The sequence below is a fragment of the Bos grunniens genome, chromosome 16 (assembly GCF_055505025.1).
Source record: "Bos grunniens cultivar Pamir isolate PY7600 chromosome 16, Bosgru_T2T1.0, whole genome shotgun sequence".
Lineage (NCBI taxonomy): Eukaryota > Metazoa > Chordata > Mammalia > Artiodactyla > Bovidae > Bos > Bos grunniens.
The window spans coordinates 76958430-76977727 of NC_141180.1; the positions used below are offsets into that span (position 1 = coordinate 76958430).

At 36.1% G+C, this 19298-nt stretch overlaps 1 protein-coding gene across 1 annotated transcript in view; it reads left to right on the forward strand.

Annotated features, from left to right (window-relative positions):
* Nucleotides 1–4070: 4070 nt before the first annotated feature.
* LOC147357049 (complement factor H-like) overlaps nt 4071–19298 on the forward strand; it is a 94733-nt gene continuing 79505 nt past the window's right edge. Inside the window, 3 exon segments of the mRNA XM_086342945.1 lie at nt 4071–4128; nt 5065–5253; nt 5680–5856. Of these exon segments, the coding sequence (XP_086199071.1) occupies nt 4071–4128; nt 5065–5253; nt 5680–5856 (424 nt within the window).

Genomic DNA, 19298 nt, shown 5'->3' on the forward strand with positions numbered 1-19298 from the left:
ACGAATGAAAATGAAAACACAAAAACCCAAAACCTGTGGAACACTGTAAAAGCAGTCCTAAGGGGAAGGTTCATAGCACTACAAGCATACCTCAAGAAACAAGAAAAATATCAAATAAATAACCTAACTCTACACCTAAAGTAACTAGAAAAGGAAGAAATTAAGAACCCCAGGGTTAGTAGAAGGAAAGAAATCTTAAAAATTAGGGCAGAAATAAATGCAAAAGAAACAAAAGAGACCATAGCAAAAATCAACAAAACCAAAAGCTGGTTCTTTGAGAGGATAAATTAAATTGACAATCCATTAGCCAGACTCATCAAGAAACAAAGGGAGAAAAATAAAATCAACAAAATTAGAAATGCAAATGGAGAGATCACAACAGACAACACAGAAATACAAAGGATCATAAGAGACTACTATCGGCAATTATATGCCAATAAAATGGACAACGTGGAAGAAATGGACAAATTCTTAGAAAAGTACAACTTTCCAAAACGGAACCCGGAAGAAATAGAAAATCTAACAGACACATCACAGGCATGGAAATTGAAACTGTAATCAGAAATCTTCCAACAAACAAAAGCCCAGGTCCAGACAGATTCACAGCTGAATTCTACCATAAATTTAGAGAAGACCTAACAGCTATCCTACACAAACTCTTCCAGAAAATTGCAGAGGAAGATAAACTTCCAAACTCATTCTATGAGGCCACCATCACCCTAATACCAAAACCTGACAAAGATGCTACAAAAAAAGAAAACTACAGGCCAATATCACTGATAAACATAGATGCAAAAATCCTTAACAAAATTCTAGCAATCAGAATCCAACAACACATTAAAAAGATCATACACCATGACCAAGTGGGCTTTATCCCAGGGATGCAAGGATTCTTCAATATCCACAAATCAATGAATGTAATACACCACATTAACAAATTGAAAAATAAAACTCATATGATTATCTAATAGATGCAGAGAAAGTCTTTGACAAAATTCAACATCTATTTATGATAAAAACCCTCCAGAAAGCAGGAATAGAAGGAACACACCTCAACATAATTAAAGCTATATATGACAAACCCTCAGCAAACATTATCCTCAATGGTGAAAAATTGAAAGCATTTCCCCTAAAGTCAGGAACAAGACAAGGGTGCCCATTCTCACTACTACTATTCAACATAGTTTTGGAAGTTTTGGCCACAGCAATCAGAGCAGAAAAAGAAATAAAAGGAATCCAAATTGGAAAAGAAGAAGTAAAACTCTCACTGTTTGCAGATGACATGATCCTCTACACAGAAAACCCTAAAAACTCCACCAAAAAATTACTAGAGCTAATCAATGAATATAGTAAAGTTGCAGGATATAAAATCAACGCACAGAAATCCCTTGCATTCCTATGCACTAATAATGAGAAAATAGAAAGAGAAATTAACGAAACAATCTCATTCACCATTGCAATGAAACAATAAAATACTTAGGAATATATCTACCTAAAGAAACAAAAGACCTACATATAGAAAACTATAAAACACTGGTGAAAAAAAAAATCAGAGGACACTAATAGATGGAAAAATATACATGTTTATGGATCAGAGGAATCAATATAGTGAAAATGAATATACTACCCAAAGCAATCTATAGATTCAATGCAATCCTTATCAAGCTAACAATGGTATTTTTCACAGAGATAGAACAAATAATTTCACAATTTGTATGGAAATACAAAAAACCTCGAATAGTCAAAGCAATCTTGAGAAAGAAGAATGGAACTGGAGGAATCAACCTGCCTGACTTCAGGCTCTACTACAAAGCCACAGTCTTCAAGACAGTATGGTACTGGCACAAAGACAGAAATATAGATCAATGGAACAAAATAGAAAGCCCAGAGATAAATCCACACACATATGGACACCTTATCTTTGACAAAGGAGGCATGAATATACAATGGAGAAAAGACAATCTCTTTAACAAGTGGTGATGGGAATACTAGTTAACCACTGAAACTAGAACACTTTCTAACACCATACACAAAAATAAACTCAAAATGGTTTAAAAATCTAAATGTAAGACCAGAAACTATAAAACTCCTAGAGGAAAACATGGGCAAAACACTCTCTGACATAAATCACAGCAGGATTCTCTGTGACCCGCCTCCCAGAATATTGTAAATAAAAGCAAAAATAAACAAATGGGACCTAATTAAACTTAAAACCTTCTGCACAAAAAAGGAAACTCTAAGCAAGGTGAAAAGACAGCCTTCAGAATGGGAGAAACTAATAACAAACAAAGCAACTGACAATTAATCTCCAAAATACAAGCAACTCCTGCAGCTCAAATCCAGAAAAATAAACCACCTAATCAAAAAATGGACCAAAGAACTAAACAGACATTTCTCCAAAGAAGACATACAGATAGCTAACAAACACATGAAAAGATTCTCAACATCACTCATTATCAGAGAAATGCAAATCAAAACCACAATGAGGTACCATTTCATGCCAGTCAGAATGGCTGCTATCAAAAGTCTACAAGCAATAAACGCTGGAGAGGGTGTGGAAAAAAGGGAACCCTCTTACACTGTTGGTGGGAATGCAAACTAGTACAAGCACTATGGAGAACAGTGTGGAGATTCCTTAAAATACTGGAACTAGAACTGCTATACGACCCAGCAATCCCACTGCTGGGCATACACACCAAGGAAACCAGAATTGAAAGAGACACGTGTACCCCAATGTTCATCGCAGCACTGTTCATCTTTACGCACCAATGTTCATCTTTACGAGAGCTGTGAGATTATCCCAAACTGTGGTCTATAGCAGTACTTCATTTTGTTTTCTAAATTAGTGAATATTAATGTATTGTATGAAACTGCTACAAATGTTTTATCCATTCTCTGAATGTTCATGGGACCAATGTGCATTTTTGCCATTTATGAATAAAGCTGCAAGGAACAGTTCTCTCTATGTATCTTTTTGTGGGCATGCACTCTAGATCCTCTGGTGAGGGAGAGGATAATGGGATAAACTTCCAGGTGCAAAATAGATGAGTCATAAACATGAAATATTCAAGTAGAACATATAGGTAATAACTATGCAACTTTTAAAATCTTGATAGATGGTAACTAGACTTACTGTGGCAATTATTTTGAAATGGACAGAAACATGGAATTACTATACTGTGCAGTGGAAAGTAACACAATGTTTTAGGCCAACTGAGCAAAAAAATACTTTGAAAAAGAGATCTGATTTATGGTTATCAGAGGCTAGGGCTGGAGATAGGGGAACTGGATGAAGTCAGTCAAAAGGTATCAACTTCCAGCTGTGAGATAGGTTAATACTAAGGATGTAGTGTACAACATGATTAATATGATTTAATTCTGCTGTCTCTTATGTATGAAAGTTAATAGGAGAGTAAGTCCTGAGTTCTCATCACATTTTTTTCTTTAATTTTATATCTATATGAGTTGATGGATATTCACAAACCTTATTGTTGTAATCATTTTATGATATATTAAAATTACATCATTAGGCCATACACCTTAAACTTATGCAGTGCTTTATGTCAATTATATGTCAACAAAATTGGGAAAATTGATAATCATAAAACTCACACATAAATAGCATGTAAGTAACGTGATTGTTCTATAACTTGTGTGACTGTTTTTAAGATCTAATATAATTACAAAAAAATCTATTCACTTCCTTAAGCCCATGAAAATATGAATGACCCAAATGGCTGGGAAAAACTTCACCTACTCTCTAGAAGTACATTATTGAATGTTACTATCTGATATATGGCTTTGGAACCAGTCCATATTAGCCACAGAGAGTTGTGCACATAGATGGCAGGTGATGAATACAATAACTTATTGTGAAACTACCAACAGAAACAAGTTGGGGACATCTTGAAACTTTGAACTTTGATATGTACACAATGGCACTAATTAACTAGGTTCATTGTAATGCATTTAAATTCAGTCACACTTGGTAACTGCACATGGAGCAGATTTTGAACCCTAAACAGTGCAACTGGAGTATTTGTGTGAATGTACCATTGTGAATATCTAACATGTTGTTGCTAATCAATGTCCTTCTCACCTCGTGGTTTTACACTGCTCACGGACAGGGTAAGTTGAAACAGATATAAACACTCAGCCTTCCTCCTAAATATAACTATTTACTTTCCTTGTGTGTATTCTGATCTAATTGACTGGTTAAAATAGTCTACACTGTGAGATAACCATAAGAATACATTAATGGAAAAATTACCAGATATTCACCTAAAAGAGGAAAACAAAATAAATACTTTTCTATGTCAGCTGAGTTTCACAGTGCAAAAAGGTATGTAGTTTATGGGGCCATGTGAATATGCTCATGAAAATGTGAATAGAAAATGTGTCACAGAAAAGCTAGATTATAATTCTAGAATGTTTAGGACAGTCTTACTTGTAATATGAGGAAAATCTGGAGAACAATGGTTATTTTTATACTTTTACACATGGTGACTTTGCAGGTTCAAATCTCATTTTAAATATGTTCAGTTGACTGTATTGTGATTACAGCTTAATAGACCTATTGAAGGTCATTAACATCACTGTTAGTTTAAGGCTTTAAAAAATCCAGCTTGGGTACCAGATACATTTTCCTTTTACAAAATGTGGAATACAGTTTTAAATTCCAGTGTAATGCTGATACATTTAGAATTATTTTCAGAAAGAAATGGAAATGTTGACAACCTTGAAAAAAACTTGTCATTTTATTTTTAAACATAAGTTCTTTTCATTAGTTATCTATTTTTTACACAATAGTGTATGCATGTCAAGCTCAATCTCCCAATTCATCCCTCTACCCTTGGGCCCCTTTTTATCCATACATCCATTCTCTTCATTAGCAAAGAGTTCCTTGCATACTTCAATCATCTGAATTTTCTGTAACTTTTTTTTTTCCTAGAAACCATAATGCAATGAGTGTAATTAACTGAACAAGGATATAATTCATAGATGAAATATTAATTCAAATTGTATACTGAGATAAAACATTATTTCTACTTTTGTTATTCCAAGGGAAACCTTGTAATTATCCAGTAATAAAACATGGACGGCTATATTATTCATACAGAGGATACTTTCCAGCACATGTAAATCAACAGTTTGTATATAACTGTGATCATTATTTTGTGCCTCCTTCACAACGTTCCTGGGACCACCTGACTTGCACAGCAGAAGGATGGTCTCCAGAAGAACCATGCCTCAGTAAGTAAACCTCTTTAAGTTTATATGCATAATCTTTGAAAGAGTAAAGAGACAAAAGTTGACAAGTGAGTACAGTTAAGTGTTATGTAACAACAGTAAGGCCAAGGGATGAGTTCTATGAGCAAAAAATCCAATAGAACTTCCCTTTACTAGAAACTTTTCATGTAAATCCTGTGAGAGATACAGAGACTTTACAAGAATATGTGCATCATTTATACATATTTTATTCATAAAACTAAAGACAAATAATATGGAATGTTATCTTTTTCATTTTCCAGAAATGTGGTACTAGTTTCCATTTTTATTGTTGCATGTTAAATTTTAATACTAATGTATTCTTATGTAAATTCTATAAGGTTAATCTTTAATGTACTATTTTCCCAAATTTATGTTGTATTTCTTTCATATTAATTTTATGATCCTAAGGACAATGTATTTTCAATTATTTGGAAAATGGACATACCCCACATCCTGAAGAAAAATATTTACAGGGTGAAACTGTAAGAGTTCGCTGCTATGAAGGCTACAGTCTTCAAAATGATCAGAACACAATGACCTGCACAGAGAGTGGCTGGTCTCCTCCTCCCAGATGCATCCGTGTCAGTGAGTAAACTGGGCTGAAATCCCATGTGTTCATAATTTTCTAAGACTCAGCTGTATTATCCACTTCAAAAGTTTAATATCAGATTCTTGTTTTGCCAAAGGACCTATTTAATTTTATTGTTTACAAATGTCTATGAGTGTACCTATAGACTTCTTGATAAGTATATAACAAAATACATGTACCTATTGATAGACAGTAGTCAAGAAAAGAGGAAAAGAAGAAACCTGTAATAACAGAGTGAGGTCAGAAAAATGGCAGGAGTCTCACTGTCTCTCCTGATATAAACACAGACTTTGACCATCATTTGTGGATAACGATGGTATCTTTGTGGGGTCCAGGAGTCTAGCAGAGACATGACAGCATGCTGCTAGGGCACTAAGATTCAAGGCTGGACACCTCACAGAGGGTTAGAGAAGTAGCCTCATATTGCCCCTGAAGTGGCCCTGCTTAGTGCCAAGACAGACCCCTCAGCACAGGATTTTACCTGTGGGGAAAATAAGAGCGTGTGAGCAAGGGCGGCGTCCTCATCTTCCATCACACTTCTCTCTCCCCTTATCCAGGACACTGGGGTCACCTGCATGGCTGGGATGGGGAGAGGCCAGGAGCACAGCATCCAGGGCTAGAATTCTTCAAGGAACATGGGTCCTACTGACCATGTGGAGATCCCACCAGGAAGCCCCAAACCATTGCAGACACCGTGCTTGTGGTTCCGCGCACCCCTGGGACCCTCATCTCATCCACATCCCCTCCCCAGGTCCAGCTCCCTGTGTAAGTCCCCATGGTTGCATCTAGACCTTTGCAGATGGCCTGTGGTAGATCTAGAAGCCAATCTGTCCCCATGGGTCTGTGAGAAAGCACAGGAATGTAAGCATTTGGCATTGCCCGAGGGAAGCAGTCAGGAAACTGTCAGCACAGACTGTCTTTGCTGCGTTGACAGATGCATATGAGCTTCAGAATTCTCTCCTAGGAGGAATTGAGTACATGGGGCAGGTGTCTCCTTAAAAAATGTCTGAAAAATCTCAAAATCCCTATCAATGTGACAGTGTACTTCCCTCCCCAGGTCAGTCTGTAAAAACTGGAGGGAGTGACTGCTTCTTTAAATGCAAACACAGCAACTTGAGACTTCAAGGGACACAGACATCAAAGGACTAAAATGTTAACAAAGAAACACAATAGTTTTTCAGTTACTGACCCCAAATAACAGATATGGACGATTTGTCTGATAAGTAACTCAAAGTAATTGCTTAAGAATTTCATTGAGATAGAAGAAAACAGTGGAGAAGGAAATGGCAACCCACTCCAGTATTCTTGCCTGGGAAATCCCATGGACAGAGGAGCCTGGACGGCTACAGTCCATTGAGTCTCAAATAGTCAGACACAACTGTAGTGACTTAGCATGCAAACATGCAATCCTTTATATTAAGAGTAATTATTGATAGATAAGGATGTATTAATATTATCTTTTTTATTTTACAGGATGTTTTGTAGTTTCCTAATTATTTCCTTCCTCTGATGGCTTGCCTCTTTGAATTCATGATTTTTGTTATAGTAGTATGCATTTAATAAACTTTTTTTTTTACCATTTGTGAATCTAGTATGGATTCTTGCTTTATGTAAAGCAAGAATTTACATAAAACACCTTACAGAGAGAGCAGTGTATTTTATACTGACAATATATGAACATCAACCACATATTAAATCTCCTTCTTTTTACCCTTCTCCATTTTATCTTTTTGATGTCATGATTTACCTCTTTTTATAGTGAGTACTTAATTAAAAAATAATTGTAGATATAGTAATTTTTATATTCCTGTACTTTAACTCTTAAATAGTTAAGTGTTTAACATTCCATATCAAGGTACTGCAGTGTTCTGAATGTGAATGTGCACTTAAGTTTACCAGTGTACTAGGTATTTTCATGGAATGAATTAGCATTCTTTTACTTAATCTTCAATAATTCCTTTTAATGTTTCAGTAATGAAGGTCTGTGTGCCTACTCAGTTACCTCAGCTGTGTCTGACTCTTTGGGACCCTGTGGGCAGCCTGGTCCTGCCAGGCTCCTCCCTACATGGGGTTCTCCAAGCAAGAGTATTGGAATGGGTTGTCATGCCTTCTTCAAGGAAGGTCTAATTGTGTTCTGTTTCCTCAATATTTGTTGGTCTGGTGAAATCTTTATATTCTTTTTTTTCTGAATGATATTTTCAAGTATTCTTCTTTGGCAGTTTTTTCTTTCAACACTTGGAATATATCATCCCACTTTCTCCTGGCCTAGTAGGTTTCTGCTGAGAGATTTGCTAAGATCCAAATGAAGGCTCCTTAGTAAATTTCTAAGTTTTTGTTTTGTTAGCTTGTTTGTTTTTTCTTCATGCTGCTTGAAGGCTTCTCTATTTTTCTTTGATTTTTGCAACTTTATTATAAATGCATGTTGTAGAGGATTTTTTAAGTTGATTTGGTCACCTGTAAGCTTCCTGAACTTAGATATTCAAATATGATCTTTGATTTGGGGAGTTCTCAGACATTACTCCTTAAATATATTTTCTACCTCATCTCCTTTTCTGCTCCTGGAACTTCAATAATTTGCAAATCAGTTCTGTTTTCAATGTAGCATAGATCATGTAGCCTTTCTTTGTTCTTTTACATTATTTTGTTTTTAATTTTTTTAATTTCGTTTTTAATCTCCCTGGACAGGATAACTTTGATATATCATCTATCTGACAGATTCTTCTACCTTTTTGACTCTGTGGTTGATGCTCTTTAATGAATTATTTCATTTCATCCTGGAACCTTCAGCACAAGAGTTTCTGTTTTTTTATGATCTGTATATTTTTATTAAACTGCTTGTTTTGTCCATTGTTTATTGTTTTCCTGCTTTTGTTCAAGTATCTTACTGTATTTTCTATAACACACCAAGTTATTTAAAGTGGCTATCTTGAATTCTTCACTGGATAAATCACACATCGCCAATTGGATATGAATACTGAAGATTTTTATACTTTGTTGCTGTCATGATACTTTGAGTTCATGTTCCTTGAAGTTTTGTGGTGCTGTTTTTCTAATTAAAGTTCCAGTCTCCTTTGGGTGAGAGACAACTTCCTTCAACCCTGCTACAGACTCCGCAACTATTTCAGATCTTCTATAGTGGCACCTGCTGACACTTCTCATCCCTGTTTTGTCAGAATTTCTGTGCTTCTATGTCTTGTCTAGATAAATTAGCGCACCAGAAATGGTACTGACAGCCTGTCCTTTGTTTTCCCCAAAGTAGCACTACATCTTTTTTTAAATTTTTTTTTTACTTTAATTTTTTTTTTATTTTAAATGGAGGCTAATTACTTTACAATATTGTAGTGGTTCTTGCCATACAATGACATGAATCAGCCATGGGCATACATGTGTTCCCCATCCTGAACCCCCCTACCACCTCCCTCCCCATCCCATCCCTCAGGGATATTTCAGTGCACCAGCCCTGAGCACCCTGTCTCATGCATCGAACCTGGACTGGCGATCTGCTTCACATATGATATTATCCATGTTTCAGTGCTACTAATCTTGTGTTCCTGTTCTGGGCCACAGATTTAAGCCAAATTTCAGTGCAAGCTCACTGGTGGTCTGTCAAAGGTTGCTCTTCCCTCTGAGTCAGTTGTAACCACAGGGATCTGGCCACAGGATGTGAATGAAGCAGACAGAGGTCCTCTTGTCAATACCTGGAGTTTCACAGAAGGACTTAGCTCCATGCATGAATTTTTAAGATAGGCTTTCCAGGACTCCTGGAGTGCAGCTGAGAGGGAATTGCGATGGTTCATGAGCCACTGTAGGCATCACAGTCAAGACAGAGATCTGTCTGCCTTTTACCTCATGCATGCATGAGCGAGCCTCCTCCTGGGTCCATTGGCATATGGAATTTCAGGGGTGGATGGTTGTTTATTTTATATTTATTTATTTTTAATAGAAGTATACTTACTTTATAGTATTATGTTGGCTTCTACCAAAAATCAACAAGAATCAGCCATAGATTTACCCATGTCCCCTCCCACATGAATATCCCTCCCAGCTTCCTGCCCATCCCACCCTTCTAGGTTGTTACTGAGCTCTGGTTTGAGTTCCCTGAATCATACAGCAAATTCCCATTGACTGTCTATTTTACATATGGTAGTTTAAGTTTGCATGCTAACCCTCTCCATACATCCCACCCTCTACTTCCTCCCTGCCAACCGTGTCCATAAGTCTGTTCTCAGTGTCTGTGTCTCTATTGCTGCTGTGCAAATAGGTTATCAGTACAATATTTCTAGATTTCATGTATATGTGTTAGTATACGATATTTGCTTTTCTCTTTCTGACTTACTTCACTCTGTATACTAGGCTCTATGTTCATCCACCTCTTTAGGACTGACTCAAGTGCATTCCTTTTTATGACTGAGTAATATCCCACTGTATATATGTAGCACAGCTTCTTTATCTATTAATCTGTGGACATCTATGTTGCTTCCATGTCCTAGATGTTGTAAATGGAACTGCAGTGAACATTGGGGTACATGTGTCTTTTTCAATTTTGGTTTCCTCAGGGTATATACCTAGGAGTGGGATTGGTGGGTCATATAGTGATTTTACTCCTGGCTTTGTAAGTACTCTCCATTTTGTTCTTTAGAGTGGCTATATCAATTTACATTCCCACTAACAGTGCAAGAGTGTTCCCTTTTCTCCACACCTTCTCCAGCATTTATTGTTTGTAGACTTTTTGACGATGGTCATCCTGATTGGTATGAAGTGATATCTCATTGTAGTTTTGATTTGCATTTCTCTAATAGTGATATTGAAATATATTTATGTGTTTATTCACCATTTTAGGTCTTTAAACAAATGTCTGTTTAGGTCTTTTTCCCATTTTTTGATTGGATTATTTGTTTTTCTGGTATTGATTTGTATGAGCTGCTTATATCTTTTGGAAATTAATCCTTTGTCAGTTGTTTCATTTGCTATTATTTTTTTCTCTTTCTGAGCATTGTCTTTTCACCTTATTCATAGTTTCCTTTGCTGTGGAGAAGGTTTTAAGTTTAACTATGTCCCACTTGATTATCTTTGTTTTTATTCCACTACTCTAGGAGGTGGGTCATAGAGGATCTTGCTATGATTTATGACATAGGGTGTTCTGCCTGTGTTTTCCATCCATTTTGAGTTTATCTTTGTGTATGGTGTTAGAAAGTAGTCTAATTTCATTCTTTTCCATATAGCTGTCAAGTTTTCCCAGCAGCACTTATGAAAGCACTCTATTTGCCCCATGGTATATTCTTGCCTCCTTTGTCAAACATAAGTTTTTCATAGGTGTATGGGTTAATCTCTGGGCTTTCTATCTTGTTCCATTGGCCTATATTTCTGTTGTTCTGCCAGTACCATACTGTCTGGATAACTATAGCTTTGTAGTCAGTCTGAAGTCAAGAAGGTTGATTCCTCTAGTTCTATTTTTCTTTCTCAAGATTGCTTTGGCTATTCAGGTCTTTTGTGTTTCCATATGAATTGTGACTTTTTCTTCTAGTTCTGTGAAAAATAACATTGGTATTTTGATACAGATTGCATTGAATCTGCAGATTATATTTGGTAGTATAGTCATTTTCATAATGTTGATTCTTCTAACCCAGGAACATGGAATATCTCTCCATCTATTTATGTTGTCTTTGATTTCTTTCCTCAACGTCTTGTACTTTTCTGTATACAGCTCTTATGTCTCCTTAGGTTTTTTCCCTAGGCATTTGATTTTTTTTGGTGCAATGGTAAATTAAGATACCTTAATTTCTCTTTCTGATGTTTCATTGTTAGTACAGAGGAATGCAAGTGATTTCTGTGTATTCATTTTGTATGCTGTCAGTTTGCTAAATTCACTGATTACCTCTAGTAATTTTCTGAACATATCTTTAGGGTTTTCTATGTATAGTATCGTCTGTCTGCAAACAATGAGAGTTTTGCTTCTTCTTTTCCAATCTGGATTCCTTTTATTTCTTTTTCTTCTCTGCTGTAGCTAGGGCTTCCAAACAATGTCGACTAATCGTGGTGAGTGTGGGCACCCTTTTCTTTTCCTCATCTCACAGGGAATGCTTTCAGTTTTTCACCTTTGAGAATAATGTTTGCTCTGGGTTTCTCATATATGGCCTTTATTATGTTGAGGTAGGTTACTTCTTTGCTCATTTTTTGAAGAGTATTTATCATAAATGGGTACTGAAATTTTTCAAAAGCTTTTTCTGCCTCTGTTGAGATGACCATATGGTTTTATCTTGCAATTTGTTAATATGGTATATCACATTGATGGATATACACAAGTATATTGAAGAATGCTTGCATCCTTGGGATTAACCCAACTTGATCATAGTGTGCTATCTTTTTAATGTATTTTTGAATTCTGTTTGCTAGAGCTTTGTTGAGGATTTTTCCATCTATTTTCATCAATGATATTGGCCTGTACTTTTCTTTTTCGTGTTGTCTTTGTCTGGTTTTGGTATTAGGGTTATGATGGCTTTGTAGAATGAGTTTGGAAGTGTTCCTTCCTCTGCAGGTTTTTGAAAGAATTTGATAAGAATAGGCATTAGCTCTTCTCTAAATGTTTGAGAGAATTCACCTGTGAAACTATCTGGCTTTGTGCTTCAGTTTTTTGGGAGTTTTTAAAATCACATTTTCAATTTCAGTGCATGTAATTGGCTTGTTAATAATTTCTATTTCTTCCTGGTTCAGTCTTGGTAGATTGCACTTTTCTAAGAATACAACCATTTCTTTCAGGTTTTCCATTTTATTAGCATATACTTGCTCATAGTAGCCCCTTATGATCCTTTGTATTTCTGTGTTGTCCGTTACCCTCTCCTTTCTCGTTCCTAATTTTGTTGCTTTGATTATTCTCCCATTTTTTCTTGATGGATTTTACTAATTGACAATTTTGTTTATCTTCTCAAAGAAGTACCTTTCAGTTTTATTAATCTTTACTAATGTTTCTTCACTTCTTTTTCATTTATTTCTGATCTGATCTGTAGGATTTCTTTCCTTCTACTAACTTTGGGTTTTTTTCTTTTTATGTCCTTCTTTATCCAGTTGTTTTAGGTGTAAAGTTAGGTTGTCTGATGTTTTTCTTTTCTTTTCTTTTCTTTTTTTTGCTATAAACTTCCCTCTTAGAATTGTTTTGTTGCATCCCATAGGTTTTGAGTTGTCATGTTTTCATTGTCATTTGTTTCAAGAATTCTTTGATTTCCCTTTTGATTTCTTCACTTACCTGTTCATTGTGTAAAAGCATATTGTTTAATCTCCAAGTGTTTGTGTTTTTTACTGTCATTGATATCTAGTCTCATAGTATTGTGGTCATAGAAAAATGCTTCATAGAATTTCAATTTTTAATAATTTACTGAGGTTTGATTTTTGGCCCCAATATAGTCTATCCTGGAAAATGTTCCAAGCACACTTGAGAAGAAAGTGTATTCTTTTGGAATTGTGTGGAAAATGCTGAATATATCAATTAAGTCCCTTTGGTCTAATGATTCATTTAAGGTTTGTGTTTCCTTATTGAGATCTTTCCTGATGGCTCAGAGGTTAAAGCGTCTGCCTGCAATGTGGGAGACCTGGGTTTGATCCTTATTAATTTTCTGTTTTGATGATCTGCCCATTGGTGTAACTGGGGTGTTAACATCCCTTACCGTGATTGTGTTGCTGTCAATTTCCCTTTTTATGTTTGTTAGTATTTGCCTTATGTACTGAGGTGCTTCTGTGCTGGGTGCATAGATGTTTAGAATTTTGTCTTCTTTTGGGATTGATCCCTTGATCATTATGTAATGTCCCTTCTTATTTTAAAGTTAATTTTGTCAGAAATGAGAATTGCCACTCCAATTCCTTTTGATTTCCATGTGCATGGAATATGTTTTCCATCCTTTTACTTTCAGTCTGTATGTGTTTCTAGGTCTGAAGTGGGTCTCTTGTAGACAGCCTATATATGGGTCTTGTTGTCTATCCATTCAGCCGATCTGTGTCTTTTGGTTGGAGAGTTTAATCCATTTACATTTAAAGTAATTTTTATATATTACTATTAACATTTCACTATTATAATATAATATAATGGTGTATGTTCCTATAGCATTTTTAAAATTAATTAATTTATTTTAATTGGAGGCTAATTAATTGACAATATTGTAGTGGTTTTTGCCATACGTTGACATGAATCAGCCATGGGTGTACATGTGTCTCCCATCCCACCTCCCTCCCCATTCAATCCCTCAAAGTCAGCCCAGTGCACTGGCCCTGAGCCCCTTGTCTCATGCATCCAACCTGGACTGCCAATCTTTTTCACATATTATAATATACATGTTTCAATGCTATTCTCTTAAATCATTGCACCCTTGATTCTCCTACAGAGTTCAAAAGTCTGTTGTTTACATCCTGTCTCTTTCACTGTCTCACATATAGGGTCATCATTAACATCTTCCTAAATTCCACATATATGCCTTAATATACTGTACTGGTGTTTTCTTTCTGACTTACTTCACTCTGTATGCTGCTGCTGCTAAGTTGCTTCAGTCATGTCCGACTCTGTGTGACCCCATAGATGGCAGCCCACCAGGCTCCCCCGTCCCAGGGATTCTCCAGGCAAGAACACTGGAGTGGGTTGCCATTTCCTTCTCCAATGCATGAAAGTGAAAAGTGAAAATGAAGTCACTCAGTCGTGTCCGACTCTTAGTGACCCCATGGACTGAAGCCTACCAGGCTCCTCCGTCCATGGGATTTTCCAGGCAACTGGAGTGGGATGTCATTGCCTTCTCCATCACTGTGTATAATAGGCTCTATTTTCATCCACCTCATTAGAACTGATTCAAATGCATTTTTAATCGCTGAGTAGTATTCCATTGTGTATACATATCACAGCTTTCTTATCCATTAATTTGCCAATGGGCATATATGTTGCTTTCATGTCTTAGCTATTGCAAATAGTGCTATGATGAACATTGGGGTACACGTGTTTCTTTCAATTCTGGATTCTTCAGTGTGTATGACCAGCAGTGGGATTGCTGGATCATATGGCAGTTCCATTTCCAGTTTTTTAAGGAATCTCTACATGGTTCTCCATAGTGGCTGTACTAGTTTATATTTCCACAAACAGTGTAAGAAGGTTCCCTTTTTTCCATATTCTCCAGCATTTACTGTTTGTAGACTTTTTGATAGCAGCCTTTCTGACCAGCATGAGATGGTACCTCATTGTGATTTTAATTTGCATTTCTCTGATAATGAGTAATGTTGAACATCTTTTCATGTGTTTTTTAGCCATCTGTATGTCTTTTTGGAGAAATGTCTGTTAGTTCTTTGGCCCATTTTTTGATTGAGTCATTTATTTTTCTGTAAATTGATCTTCATGAGCTGGTTGTATAGTTTGGAGAATAATTCCTTGTCAGTTGCTTCGTTTGCTATTATGTTCTCCCATTCTGAAGGCTGTCTTTTCACCTTACTTATAGTTTCCTTGGAGAAGGCAATGGCACCCCACTCCAGTACTCTTGCCTAGAAAACCCTATGGACAGAGGAGCCTGGTAGGCTGCAGTCCATGGGGTCGCTAAGAGTTGGATACGACTGAGCGACTTCACTTTCACTTTTCACTTTCATGCATTGGAGAAGGAAATGGCAACCCATTCCAGTGTTTTTGCCTGGAGAATCCCAGGGACAAGGGAGCCTGGTGGGCTGTCATCTATGGGGTCACACAGAGTCGGACACGACTGAAGTGACTTAACAGTAGAAGCAGCATAGTTTAGTTTCCTTTGTTATGCAAAAGCTTTTAAGTTTAATTAGGTCCCATTTGTTTATGTTTGCTTCTATTTCCATTACTCTGGGAGGTGAGTCATAGGGGATCTTGCTGTGATTTATGTCAGAGTGTGTTTTGCCCATGTTTTCCTCTAGGAGTTTTATAGTTTCTGGTCTTACATTTAGATCTTTAATCCATTTTGAGTTTATTTTTGTGTATGGTGTTAGAAAGTGTTCTGGTTTCATTCTTTTACAAGTGGTAGACCAGTTTTCCCAGCACCACTTGTTAAAGAGATTGTCTTTTCTCCATTGTATATTCTTGCCTCCTTTGTGAAAGATAAGGTTTCCATAGGTGTGTGGGTTTATCTCTGGGCTTTCTATCTTGTTCCATTGATCTATATTTTTGGCATTGTGCCAGTACCATGCTATCTTATTGACTGTAGCTTTGTAATATAGTCTGAAGCCAGGTAGGTTGATTCCTCCAGTTCCATTCTTATTTCTCAAGATTGCTTTGGCTATTCGAGATTTTTTTGTATTTCCATACAAATTGCGAGTTTATTTATTCTAGTTCTCTGAAAAATGCCATTAGTAGCTTGATAGGAATTGCATTGAATCGATAGATCGCTTTTTGTAGTATACTCATTTTGTATACTACATTTTGTATACTACTATATACTTCTGATACATGAACATGGTATATTTCTACATCTATTTGTGTTCTTTGGGTTTTTCATCAATGTTTTATAGTTTTCTATATATAGGTCTTTTGTTTCTTTAGGAAGATTTATTCCTATTTTATTCTTTTCATTGCACTAGTGAATGGAATTGTTTCCTTAATTTCACTTTCTGTTTTCTCATCGTTAGTGTATAGGAATGCAAGGGATTTCTGTGCGTTAATTTTATATCCTTCAACTTTACTATATTCATTGACTAGCTCTAGTAATTTTCTGGTAGACTCTTTAGGGTTTTCTATGTAGAGGATCATGTCATCTGCAAAGACTGAGAGTTTTACTACTTTTTCCCAATCTGGATTCCATTTATTTCTGTTTTCTCTTCTGATTTCTGTGGCTAAAACCTCCAAAATTATGTTGAATATAGTAGTGAGAGTGGGCACCTTTCTCTTCTTCCTGACTTTAGGGAAAATACTTTCAATTTTCACCATTGAGGGTAATGTTTGCTGTGGGTTTATCATATATGGCCTTTATTATTCTGAGTTATGTTCCTTCTATGCATAGCTTCTGGAGGGTTTTTTTATCATAAATTGATGTTGAATTTTGTCCAAATATTTCTCTGCATATATTGAGATAATCATATGGTTTTTATCTTTTAATTTGTTAATGTGGTGTATCACCTTGATTGATTTGTGAAAATTGAAGAATCCTTGCATCCCTGGGATAAAGCCCACTTGGTCATGATGTATGATTTTTTTAATATGTTGTTGGATTTTATTTCCTAGAATTTTTTTTAAGGATTTTTGCATCTATGTTCATCAGTGATATTGGTCTGTAGTTTTCGTTTTTTGTGGCATCTTTGTCTGGTTTTGGTATTAGGGTGATGGTGGCCTCATAGAATGAGTTTGGCAATTTACCTTCCTCTGCAATTTCCTGGAAGAGTTTGAGTAGGATAGGTGTTAGGTCTTCTCTAAATTTTTGGTAGAATTCGGCTGTGAAGCCATCTGGTCCTGGGTCTTTTGTTTACTGGAAGATTACTGATTACAGTTTCATTCCCATGCTTGTGATGGGTCTGTTAAGATTTTATCTTCATTCCTGGTTCAGTTTTGGAAGGTTAGACTTTTTTAAGAATTCGTCCATTTCTTTCAAGTGGTCCATTTTAGTGTCATAAAGTTGCTGATAGTAATCTCTTCTGATCCTTTGTATTTCTGTGTTGTCTGTTGTGATTTCTCCATTTTCACTTCTAATATTATTGATTTGATTCTCCTCCCTTTGTTTCTTGACGAGTCTGGCTAATGGTTTTTCTATTTTATTTATTTTCTCAAAGAACCAGCTTTTAGTTTTGTTGATTTTTGCTGCAGTCTCCTTTCTTTTTTAATTACTTCTGCCCTAATTTTTATGAGTTATTTCCTTCTACTAACCCTGGGGTTCTTCATTTTTTCTTTTTCTAGTTGCTTTAGGTATACAGTTAGGTTATTTATTGGATTTTTCTCTTGTTTCTTGAGGTAGGCTTGTAATGCTATGAACCTTCCTCTTAGCACTGCTTTTACTGAATCCCTTAGGTTTTGTGTTGTCATGTTTTCATTCATTTATATGCATATTTTGACTTCTTTTTTTACTTCTTCCATGATTTGTTGGTTATTCAGAAGCATGTTGTTTAGCCTCCATATATTTATATTTTTAATAGTTTTTTTTTTTTTTTTTTTTCCCTGAAGTTGACATCTAAGCTTACTGCATTGGGATCAGAAAAGATGCTTGGAATGATTTCAATTTTTTGAATTTACCAAGGCTAGATTTATGGCCCAGTATGTGATCTATCCTGTAGAAAGTTCCATGTGCTCTTGAGAAAAGATGAAATGCATTGTTTGGGGGTGAAATGTCATATAGATGTTCATAGGTCTAACTAGTCCATTGTATCATTTATAATTTGTGTTTCCTTGCTAATTTTCTGTTTAGTTGATCTATCCATAGGTGTGAGTGGAATATTAAAGTCTCCCACTTTTATTGTGTTACTGTGAATTTCCCCTTTCACAATTGTTAGCATTTGCCTTACATATTGTGGTCTGCCTATGTTGGGTGCATATATATTTATAATTGTTATATCTTCTTCTTGGATTGATCCTTTGACCACGTCCTTCTTTGTCGTTTTTCATGGCCTTTACTTCAAAATCTATTTTATTTGATATGAGTATTGCTACTCCTGCTCTTTTTGGTCTGCATTTGCTTGAAATATATTTTTCCAGCACTCTACTTTCAGTCTGTATGTGTCCCTTGTTTTGAGGTGGGTCCCTTGTAGACAGCATATATAGGGGTCTTGTTTTTTTATCCATTCAGCCAGTCTTTGTCTTTTGGTTGGGGCATTCAACCCATTTCAGGTAATTATTGTTAAGTGTGATCCTGTTGCCATTTATTTTGTTGTTCGGGATTTGAGTTTATAAACCTTTATGGCTTCCTTTGTAGCTTAGTCAGGAAAGAATCTGGCTGCAGTGCAGGAGACCTGGGTTTGATCCCTGGTTTGGGAAGGTCCCCTGGAGAAGGAAATGACAACCCACTCCAGTATCCTTACCTGGAAAATTTCATGGACAGAGGAGCCTGGTGGGCTGCCGTCCATGGAGTCGCAAAGAGTAGGGCATGACTGAGTGACTAACACTTTCTTACTTATAAACCTTTTCTGTGTTTCCTGTCTAGAGAAGTTCCTTTATCATTTGTTGAAGAGCTCGTTTGGTGGTGCTGAATTCTCTCAGCTTTTGCTTGTCTGTAAAGCTTTTCATTTCCTCTGCATATTTGAATGAGATTCTTACTGGGTATAGTAATGTAGGTTGTAGGTTTTTCTCTTTCATCACTTTAAGTACGTCCTGCCAATCCCTTCTGGCCTGAAGAATTTCTGTAGAAAGATCAGCTGTTATTCTTATGGGAATCCCCTGTGTGTCATTTGTTGGTTTTCCCTTGTTGCTTTTAATATTTTCTCTTTGTGTTTGATCTTCATTAATTTGTTTAATATGTGTCTTGGGGTGTTTCACTTTGGG